This window comes from Salvelinus namaycush, chromosome 33 (assembly GCF_016432855.1).
Source record: "Salvelinus namaycush isolate Seneca chromosome 33, SaNama_1.0, whole genome shotgun sequence".
NCBI lineage: Eukaryota > Metazoa > Chordata > Actinopteri > Salmoniformes > Salmonidae > Salvelinus > Salvelinus namaycush.
The window spans coordinates 25,896,717-25,908,740 of NC_052339.1; the positions used below are offsets into that span (position 1 = coordinate 25,896,717).

Sequence of the window (12,024 nt, forward strand, 5' to 3'; positions counted from 1 at the left end):
AACGCCTTATTTCCATGAGCCCTTGTACAGTATTTCCTAGACAGCACCCTACAAGCCTCCAAGGACTAACTCTAAGACCATTTGTTCCAGGATGCAGCTCACAAACAAGGTCAATGACTCTTTCACCTGCTATTACAATCTAACACCAAGGTTGGCAGGCATGAAGTGCCCAACATAGTAGAGCTAGCTGAGAATGTCAAGCAGGCGAAATTGAAATAAGACAAATTGTGGTATATATAGTATAAAAACATTCAAAACAAAGTGTCTATTGCAATAAATTGGGCACACAGAAACAAGGAATGATTGGTTGAGGTGCAGCTTTTCATTGCATCTGCCTGGGCCCTCTCACTCCTCATCGTCCTCAATTTCCTCTTCCACAGTGATTCATTTCTCATGAATTTATTCATGTATTTATTTGGTCCGTTTTTGTTTTTTAATTCGAGCTATTTTGACTTGAGTTGTATGAGAAGTGTTCAGTATTTATTAAGTTGCCATGTTGCTCTTGAATGTTATATTTATATTTTGTGAATCTGTTGTTTTTTAAAAAAGGTTTAGTTTAGTCATTTCAAAAAATATTTATTAAGTTGAATCAAAAACATTTTGTACACAAAAAGTTACACGACTGATCATTAGACCAGAAACAACCACATTCAGAAGGCATAATAGGACTTTGAGTTTGAACAGTGCACAAAACACTCTCTTTCAGATGCATCATTGCATCTGCCTGGGCCCTCTCACTCCTCATCGTCCTCAATTTCCTCTTCCACAGTGATGTAGTGCATGAACAGATATGCAGCTGAGAGGAGTCAGATCAATGATTAGTCAAGCCTTCTCCGCTCTCCTCCTAATTAGCAGTGGATTGGTCGGAGCGTGCCCAAACCTCAGCTGTGCTACCAGTGCCTGCCCTTCCCCCCCTCTCCCTCCACCCCGCCCTGACCCCTAACCCGTTTTCCATCCACCCTCCTACTCCTCCATCTCTGTCCAAGCAGATTGTTGTTTCTCCTGGGCCTTTCCCTGACAGTGTGGGCATTCTCCTGGGTATTGCCCGGTGCTGGGTATGCAGGCCAAGCCTGTGTGGCGTTCATTTAGGGTGCATGGCGGCATACCTCATGAGAGTAGAGCAAAAGGTTTCCGATGGCGACGACGCGTCTAGCTAGAGAGGGATCTTGTTGCTCAGCAAAAGCACTCCATTTTGTTTATTTTCCTCTGATAGCACTTTCTTTTACAGAAAAGCATGCAGAGGCATATTCCATGTATGCGGCATGTTAGTCATTATGATAAAGAATAGATACCGGCACAGTGATGAATATTCCTGTTGCTTTACTGTGCAATGTGTGTGTATATGACGAAGGTATAGTTAATGACACAGCCTGTATCGCCTGCTTATTATGTTGAATCTATAAATATCATCACATTTTTTTATGTGGGTTAAGCCTGACGAGGACATTTGGGTTGAAACGTTAAACAACGGGAGCATTCATCAGTGTGTGAGTATCTATTATTTCCTGAGTTTATTATTGTACCCAGCAGCTACAAGTCATTGGATGTGCGTACGGTACATTATACATTACTGGACATTTTACAACTCAATGTTCTTCATTCTAGAAATGTTATCATCTGTAAAGACCCTTTGTTGTTCTCATTCAACTTTATTATCTGAGTAATAATTGTGAGGCAAAAGGCCTCAATCAATTATTATACGCTGTAGCATACTGTATAAACATATCATTTTTCCGGTTGTGAAATAAAATCATTGAAAGGGTTTCATGTAAAAATAGCATGTAGACTTCCCTCATGGGTACATACTGTTACGAAACCAGAAACTAGCCTATTGGGTTTGCTGCACTCATTATGTCTAGGGGTCTTAGGCCTAGCTACATGATCTGTAACCTAACTCGTTATGTCTAGGGGTCTTAGGCCTAGCTACATGATCTGTAACCTGACTCGTTATGTCTAGGGGTCTTAGGCCTAGCTACATGGTCTGTAACCTAACTCGTTATGTCTAGGGGTCTTAGGCCTAGCTACATGGTCTGTAACCTAACTCGTTATGTCTAGGGGTCTTAGGCCTAGCTACATGATCTGTAACCTGACTCGTTATGTCTAGGGGTCTTAGGCCTAGCTACATGGTCTGTAACCTGACTCGTTATGTCTAGGGGTCTTAGGCACAGCTACATGATCTGTAACCTGACTCGTTATGTCTAGGGGTCTTAGGCCTAGCTACATGATCTGTAACCTGACTCGTTATGTCTAGGGGTCTTAGGCCTAGCTACATGGTCTGTAACCTGACTCGTTATGTCTAGGGGTCTTAGGCCTAGCTACTTGGTCTGTAACCTGACTCGTTATGTCTAGGGGTCTTATGCCTAGCTACATGATCTGTAACCTGACTCGTTATGTCTAGGGTCTTAGGCCTAGCTACATGATCTGTAACCTGACTTGTTATGTCTAGGGGTCTTAGGCCTAGCTACATGATCTGTAACCTGACTCGTTATGTCTAGGGGTCTTAGGCCTAGCTACATGGTCTGTAACCTGACTCGTTATGTCTAGGGGTCTTAGGCCTAGCTACATGATCTGTAACCTGACTCGTTATGTCTAGGGGTCTTAGGCCTAGCTACATGATCTGTAACCTGACTCATTATGTCTAGGGGTCTTAGGCACAGCTACATGGTCTGTAACTTGATTATATATGTTTCATAAATATGAGACATAAGCATATGCGACCAGGTGTTCAGTGCTTGTGCCCAGAAGACAGTCACCTTACCTGAGGTCCAGGGCCAGCTCAGCCATGACTCCCACCGTTGGCCAGTCCAAGCAGATTAGTATCCGTTCAGATGGTGACGTAAGTGAACATACAAAAAGAAAACTACAAAGAGGCATGCCTAAACTAAAGACTAAATTGCCACCTAACAAAGCCAGCAGCCTCACAGCCATGCCAGCTGGGACACTGACTGACAATCACTTTCATTGGCAGTACCTTTTGTGCAAATAAAGGCTTGGCTCAGCATCTAAACCAGTTGCTGCTGCCACCTGGGGATGGAGTGTGGAAGTGTATCCTGGTAGTGTGTTTGTCCTAAAACTAACCTTCCCCCACATCATAACAATACATACTGCCAGTTTCTAGTGATTAGAATAAGACACTGATAAACACAGTCAGTATGTATGTCATTAAGATACTGCATTAATATTGCTATGGTAAGATTGATTGCCGAGTGATTACGGGACTAGGGACATTCCATAGTATTACAGCATGAGACTAATTGCCTATTGACTATTTAAAAAGCCCTAATCATGACTCGTCTCCCATGTGTCTTTCCGAAGGCCTTTGAGGACATCTACATCGAACAGAGAAAAGTGGTTAAAGTGGTGCTGGAGTACGCCGACAAGATCTTCACCTACATTTTCATTCTGGAGATGCTCCTCAAGTGGATTGCATACGGATTCAAGAAGTACTTCACTAACTACTGGTGCTGGCTGGATTTCCTGATTGTGGATGTAAGTGCCATGTTTATTTCCAAACCCTCAGACATGATGTTGAGACGATGAGGTCATTTGCTAAAACGGCGGCCCACTTCACTTGATTGTGTTTTATAATCTGGTCAGACGTGATCAATCGATCTGTTTGTCGCATGCATTCTGAAAGCTCTGTGACAGAGACAATGTGGAATCCTGATTTGTCTTGTCTTATTCTGTCAATAATAGTTTTCCAAAACATTGAACATTATTGAGCCACTTCACTTTCTGGATGGCTTGGCTGTCATGCCAGACAGTCATAGGGCCGGATTCAGAAAAGCCTAATCCCGAATTAATAAGGATGCTGAATGGAGAATATTGTCAGGGAATCTTGATCTGTATGTGGGAAACCTGCTCATAATGTACAGTATGTACAGGATTAGGCACATTTCGGGAATGCTCACCGACCTACTGCTCTTCTCAAAAACGCTTTGTCCAATCAGTGCAGCCCTGTAGCGAGTCTAGCAACCCCACAATCCCCTGGGTTCATACGTCACTTATTTGTTACCACTTTATCCTCGGGGAGAAACATGAGAGCTGAGTTCACGTCAGTAGTTTGGACATATTGGTCTGTGGCAGAGAGTCTTTAGGCAGAGAGAGAGCCTTGAGCAATTAGTGTTTGCTCTCTGCACACAGACACACCGCACAAAGGCTGGGAGAGAGATGACGGGGGGAAGGAAGAGAAAGAAAGAGTGGTGGAGTGGGAGAGGGAGGAGGAGAGAAAGAGAGAGAGAGAGAGAAAGAGTGGTGGAGTGGGAGAGGGAGGAGGAGAGAAAGAGAGAGAGAGAGAAAGAAAAAGAGGCCAGAGCTGACTAGATAGATGTAAACAGAATTTTTTTCCCAGGGAAATTTCTCCGGCATGGCTTCATGTTTTACCATTGCCATGAAAACTGCCAAATCAATACATATTCCCCTTACACAGCTTGTTGGGACTATTTCTAATGATAGATGATACCTTGATGCATCTTTGTTTAGGATGTGCAGCAGATGTTGTTCTATGTAATATGCCATATTGCCTGTGTTTCTTCAGGGCTATCATTGCCTTTTGTTCCTGTAAATTGTGAGACGAAGTGAATTGAAAAGATAACCAAACATGGAATTCAGAATGATCATGCCTTCCTAATGTACACCGAAGTTATGGAAATGTGGCGGTGGATTCATAACACTGGTGGTGATGTGCAGTTTCCTCCTGAGTGACTCAATATTCTAAATGACTGATATAGATGTGGAGGGGAAATCACAATGTGTACGTGTGCTTGCTGAATCTTTTTTAAACCCCCTCACCGAAGTGTTATAATTCATACCGAAACAGTATGTGTAATGCCAAAAGGTCTCCAAGTGCTGAAGTACCAAACCCTTTTGGCAAGAAGATCACCAGTGGGTTTACTCCCTCTATCCATCTCTGTGTGCTGTGCTGATCGTGTTCAACAAAAGTGTTGTGATGTATTAATTTTCTTACACCCCAAGGCATAAGAGCACAAAAAGCCCCTGCTCTTGAGTAAATGATTCATTTAAACAACATGACGAAGCACAGATGTCTGTGAACCTTGGAGAATCATTTCAGTCATTTATCTGATTGTGGTATGAGTCTCAGACAGTGCCTGGAGGGCAGTTGAATATTAATTTGTGAGGGGCAAAAGGGTATTCAAAACCACCCACTTTACTACATGCAAGTTTGCTTGTGTAAAAACCTGTATGTATTGGATTAGTCTGTACTACATATTTAAAAGTAAGTAAGTAATTTATTCACTGGCAAGATATCAGTGATTGGCCTGTTGACCAGTGCCGTCAATGTAGAGCAAATAGGCACCCACGAGTCCTCAGGACCCTGCGAAAATTGTGGTGGCCCGGTTTGCCGGCATAAGGGTGAGGCCCAATCTGACCGCTAAACACCACCACTGACCGTACACAGTAGACACCGAGAACTGTAGTTTCTGGTTGGCTTTTGATTGACCTCTCTTCCTCTCTCTCTTACACAGATCAAAGCAGAAGTTTTGTGACCATTCTATGTTCTGCTATGAAATAACCTAATTTTAACGACCTCGATGCTCCCACTCTGGGTTGACTTACAGTGGGGCAAAAAAGTATTTAGTCAGCCACCAATTGTGCAAGTTATCCCACTTAAAAAGATGAGAGAGGCCTGTAATTTTCATCATAGGTACACTTCAACTATGACAGACAAAATGAGAAAAGAAAATCCAGAAAATCACATTGTAGGATTTTTTATGAATTTATTTGCAAATTATGGTGGAAAATAAGTATTTGGTCACCTACAAACAAGCAAGATTTCTGGCTCTCACAGACCTGTAACTTCTTCTTTAAGAGGCTCCTCTGTCCTCCACTCGTTACCTGTATTAATGGCACCTGTTTGAACTTGTTATCAGTATAAAAGACACCTGTCCACAACCTCAAACAGTCACACTCCAAACTCCACTATGGCCAAGACCAAAGAGCTGTCAAAGGACACCAGAAACAAAATTGTAGACCTGCACCAGGCTGGGAAGACTTAATCTGCAATAGGTAAGCAGCTTGATTTGAAGAAATCAACTGTGGGAGCAATTATTAGGAAATGGAAGACATACAAGACCACTGATAATCTCCCTCGATCTGGGGCTCCACGCAAGATCTCACCCCGTGGGGTCAAAATGATCACAAGAACGGTGAGCAAAAATCCCAGAACCACACGGGGGGACCTAGTGAATGACCTGCAGAGAGCTGGGACCAAAGTAACAAAGCCTACCATCAGTAACACACTACGCCGCCAGGGACTCAAATCCTGCAGTGCCAGACGTGTCCCCCTGCTTAAGCCAGTACATGTCCAGGCCCGTCTGAAGTTTGCTAGAGAGCATTTGGATGATCCAGAAGTAGATTGGGAGAATGTCATATGGTCAGATGAAACCAAAATAGAACTTTTTGGTAAAAACTCAACTTGTCGTGTTTGGAGGACAAAGAATGCTGAGTTGCATCCAAAGAACACCATACCTACTGTGAAGCATGGGGGTGGAAACATCATGCTTTGGGGCTGTTTTTCTGCAAAGGGACCAGGACGACTGATCCGTGTAAAGGAAAGAATGAATGGGGCCATGTATCGTGAGATTTTGAGTGAAAACCTCCTTCCATCAGCAAGGGCATTGAAGATGAAATGTGGCTGGGTCTTTCAGCATGACAATGATCCCAAACACACCGCCTGGGCAACGAAGGAGTGGCTTCGTAAGAAGCATTTCAAGGTCCTGGAGTGGCCTAGCCAGTCTCCAGATCTCAACCCCATAGAAAATCTTTGGAGGGAGTTGAAAGTCCGTGTTGCCCAGCAACAGCCCCAAAACATCACTGCTCTAGAGGAGATCTGCATGGAGGAATGGGCCAAAATACCAGCAACAGTGTGTGAAAACCTTGTGAAGACTTACAGAAAACGTTTGACCTCTGTCATTGCCAACAAAGGGTATATAACAAAGTATTGAGATAAACTTTTGTTATTGACGAAATACTTATTTTCCACCATAATTTGCAAATAAATTCATTAAAAATCCTACAATGTGATTTTCTGGATTTTTTTTCTTCTCATTTTGTCTGTCATAGTTGAAGTGTACCTATGATGAAAATTACAGGCCTCTCTCATCTTTTTAAGTGGGAGAACCTGTACAATTGGTGGCTGACTAAATACTTTTTTGCCCCACTGTATAAACCCTTAACATAGTTGCTAACAGGAGGGACTCGCCAGAGTGGTCCAGTGTTCCTTTTCAGGTACTGTGTTGACATTTCTTTGAACTGGTTGTGGTAACCATGTGGGTTCTTGCGCTTTCTTCATCCTCCTAGGTGTCTTTGGTGAGCCTAGTGGCTAACACGCTTGGCTACTCGGACTTCGCTGCCATCAAATCACTTAGAACCCTCAGAGCCCTGAGGCCGCTAAGAGCACTGTCCCGATTTGAAGGCATGCGGGTAAGAGTCGTCTCTCCGCTCTCTTTTCTAACTCATCTGTCACACTCTACCTCTGTTGCCACCCTTTATTTTCCATACCAGCATTTTCACAGTTTCTATTCAGAATACTCATATCTCCTCTTATGGTGTTATAACGCCATCAAATCCATGAATTGCTCATCTCTTAATTCTCCAGCTAATGCCACTAATCCCTAGCCAATCTTTCCCTTGGAGCCAAAAGTGGCAATATTAGCACAAAGTGGCAATATTAGCATGAAGAGCTAATTATGTTTTCATAATTACCCTCAACTCTCACCTTAGCATGACATGACTACCTCATTATCCAGATTATCAATTTGATAAATTTGGATAAGCTTTATTTCATATTAAGCTTTATTTTGTGGTCTTTTTTACCTCAAACTTTCATAGTGAAATCATTATTAGGCCCTACATCACCATTTAGGAATCATCAAAACAGGTAACATATACCAAATGTTTACACCATATTTAATTAAGTTAGAACAGAAAATTGCCTATTGTTATCACATAATTTCCAAGTAAATACTTGACAGATACGGTGGGGTCTGAAATTATTGACACCCTTGAGCAATAATGACTGTAAAAAATAAATACTTCAAATACTGAGCTATATTGTATGCTCCAAAAAAATAGGGAAATTATATTATTTTATACTAATTCAATTGCTCAGAGAATGTGATTTTGTTTAATAAAAAAAAAAATATAAATATCTCAAAAGGTAGGGGTCAAAATTGACACTCGTAAAGATTCTTATAAATAAAGTCGTCAAAAGTTGAGTATTTCGTCCCATATTCTTACCACGCAATGTCTACATGAAGTTTGTGACTCTACAAACGTGTTGGATGCATTTGCAGTTTGTTTTGTTTGTGTGTCAGATTTTGTACCCAATAGAAATCAAATCAAATTTGATTGGTCACATACACATGGTTAGCAGAGTGTAGCGAAATGTTTGTGCTTCTAAACTTAGGACCCTGTCTTTCAAAGATAATTCGTAAAAATCCAAAGAACTTCACATATCTTCATTGTAAAGGGTTTAAACACTGTTTCCCATGCTTGTTCAATGAACCATAAACAATTAATGAACATGCACCTGTGGAATGGTCGTTAAGACACTAACAGCTCACAGACCGTAGGCAATTAAGGTCACAGTTATGAAAACTTCGGACACTAAAGAGGCCTTTCTACTGACTCTGAAAAACACCAAAAGAAAGGGTCCCTGCTCATCTGTGTGAACATGCCTTAGGCATGCTGCAAGGAGGAATGAGGACTGCAGATGTGACTAGGGCAATAAATTGCAATGTAAGTACTGTGAGACGTCTAAGACAGCACTACAGGGAGACAGAACGGACAGCTGATTGTCCTCGCAGTGGCAGACCACGTGTAACAGCACCTGCACAGGATCGGTACATCCTAACACCACACCTGCGGGACAGGTACAGGATGGCAACAACTGCCCGAGTTACACCAGCAACGCACAATCCCTCCATCAGTGCTCAAACTGTCTGCAATAGGCTGAGAGAGGCTGGACTGAGGACTTGTAGGCCTGTTGTAAGGCAGGTCCTCACCAGACATCACCGGCAACAACGTTGCCTATGGGTACAAACCCACCGTCGCTGGACCAGACACGACTGGAAAAAGGTGCTCTTCACTGACAAGTCGCGGTTTTGTCTCACCAGGGGTGATGATCGGATTCGTGTTTATCGTCGAAAGAATAAGCGTTACACCGAGGCCTGTGCTCTGGAAGGGAATCGATTTGGACGGAGAAGGTTCGTCATGGTTTGGGGCGGTGTGTCACAGCATCATCGGACGGAGCTTGTTGTCATTGCAGGCAATCTCAACGCTGCGCGTTACAGAGAAGACATCCTCCTCCCTCATGTGGTACCCTTCCTGCAGGCTCATCCTGACATGACCCTCCAGCATGACAATGCCACCAGCCATACTGCTCATTCTGTGCATGATTTCCTGCAAGACAGGAATGTCAGTGTTCTGCCATGGCCAGCGAAGAGCCCGGATATCAATCCCATTGAGCACATCTGGGACCTGTTGGATCGGAGGGTGAGGGCTAGGGCCATTCCCCCCAGAAATGTCCGGGAACTTGCAGCTGCCTTGGTGGAAATTGGGGTAACATCTCACAGCAAGAACTGGCAAATCTGGTGCAGTCCATGAGGAGGAGATGCACTGCAGTACTTAATGCAGCTGGTGGCCACACCAGATACTGACTATTACTTTTGATTTTGACCCCCCCTCTTTGTTCAGGGACACATTATTCAATTTATCTTAGTCACATGTCTGTGGACCTTGTTCAGTTTATGTCTCAGTTGTTGAATCTTGTTATGTTCATACAAATATTTACACATGTTAAGTGTTCTGAAAATAAACGCAGTTGACAGTGAGAGGACGTTTCTTTTTTTGCTGAGTTTAGTTCCGACAGTGCAGCAATATCTAATATGTAATCTAACAGTTCCACAACAACTAAATAATACACGCAAATCTAAGTAAAGGAATGGAATTAATGAACATGCACCTGTGGAATGGTCGTTAAGACACTAACAGCTACCTAGCCTATGAATGAAAGTTTACAACATAGGTACACACAGATATCGAAACAAATTTGAGGTGACACACAGTGACATTCAATACCGCCTTGCACACTCTTGACTGCATCTATCTGATCTAGGCTGTAATCATTAGTCCAACAGTTGCAAACAAGAGTTTCTATTGGACAAATTCAGGTATGTTTATCCCTGTTTTGTTCCATTTGCATCCGTTTAAGAAACTTTTTTTTCAACAGAATCAGCGGAATGAATACACCCCTGATCATGCGTAAACAGAGTTCACTCTCATAACAGCCACTTTGTATTCCTTCTCTTCTCTTCGCTTGTGGACTTCAATGCACAACACATAAGCTGTATTTGACCAGCTGAAAAAAACTTTCCATACCATGTCATAACCGGTACACACAGCCTACATCGTTGTCCCCATATTAGCTAAAGTATCGTCCTAGTCAACATAGCTAATAGAACTAATGCATTAGTAAACCTGCTGCAATCATGCAGTAACATTACAATGTATAACGTTAACTAACTCACATTGTGCTGGTCCGTACAATTTACCTTATTTTAGCGCCCCAAAAAACGTAATACCATATAATATCAATACCATTGTAACGCACAATTTCTCCCCTTTCCCAAAAAATCATTGACGAGACCTTCGTGATGCCCATCTCTGCATGATTCAAGAAGGCAATGAGCTCCGTCGGGTCTTTTTAAAAATGGTGGGTGGGGAAGTGAAACCTATTGTGTGATAGTAAAAAGGAGAGATATGTCGTGTGGGGAAACTGCGTTTTTCATTCGATCTGTCCAACTTATCACCTTAAAACCTCTAAAATGTAAATGTGTCATTACATACCTACTTGAAGAGTTGTGTCAAATTTGAAACAAGATTTTAAGGCGGCGCTAAAGTTATCTTCAGAAGTGAACAGCGGCTTTTGAGAGTCACGATGGCTTGCAGTGATGAACCAAAAAATGACTAGGTGTCCCCTTACCCTGTCCCTGTCCCTTTCTTGTTTTTAAACGGTGAGAGAAGTGCTACACCTGATGGAGAGAGGCTGTAAGACACATAATTCATTGCTTTATGCGTGCTGTACGTTACATCATGACACGTCACAATTTAACGTACAGCGTCGGAGGGGTCAGTTTTTTTCAACTTTTCTCCAGTACTATTGAGCCATTACCATGTCAATCAATGCTTGAATAGAAACGTAGTTCACACCCAAGCTTTTGATGTCAACACAGTCGCTATAGTCCCATTAGTTTTCAGTGCAGCCTCGTTTGAATGTCGCGGTCGCGCAAATTTGTTCGGAATGAGGTTAGTCACCGTTAGTCAGTTAGCAGTTACACCGGTGGGCCCCGGTGGCAATAAATTAATAAAACCAAGAGCTTACCTTGACTTGGAAGAGTTCCAGTGTTGTGTTGGATAGTCATTGCCAGCTAGATAAAATAGCGTCCCTTTGTTTGAGCCGGGTGTTTAAGTAACTAAACTAGCCAGCTGCATTTGCTAGCTAAGTAAATGAAACTGAAAGTGAAAAAAATAAATGACAATCTCTCTCTCTCTTGCTTCTTCTAGCTATGCACTGCAGTGATAGCTAGCTGTAGCTTATGCTTTCAGTACTAGATTCATTCTCTGATCCTTTGATTGGGTGGACGACATGTCAGTCCATGCTGCTAGCGCTCTGATAGGTTGGAGGTCATCCTCCGGAAGTTGTCATAATTACCGTGTAAGCCTATGGAAGGGGATGAGAACCAAGAACCTCCTAGGTTTTATTTTGAAGTCAATGAACAAAGAGGAGGACGGAAGCTAGCTGTCCTCCGGCTACACCATGGTGCTACCCTACTGAGTGCTGTTGAGGCTACTGTAGATCTTCATTGCAAAACAGTGTGTTTTAATCAATTATTTGGTGATGTGAATATATTTAGTATAGTTTTATCTAAAAAGGATAACTCAATGTTTAACCATTTGTATGAAATTCACTGAAGAGGATGGTTCTCCCCTTTCTCCTCTGAG

General features: G+C 42.5%; 1 protein-coding gene across 1 annotated transcript in view; it reads left to right on the plus strand.

Moving 5' to 3' along the window:
- Positions 1–12,024, plus strand: part of LOC120027735 (sodium channel protein type 4 subunit alpha-like) — a 174,045-nt gene that overhangs the window by 147,075 nt on the left and 14,946 nt on the right. Inside the window, exons 22-23 of the mRNA XM_038972735.1 lie at positions 3,316–3,489; positions 7,321–7,443. Coding sequence (XP_038828663.1) covers positions 3,316–3,489; positions 7,321–7,443 — 297 coding nt within the window. The remainder of the gene's footprint in view (positions 1–3,315; positions 3,490–7,320; positions 7,444–12,024) is intronic.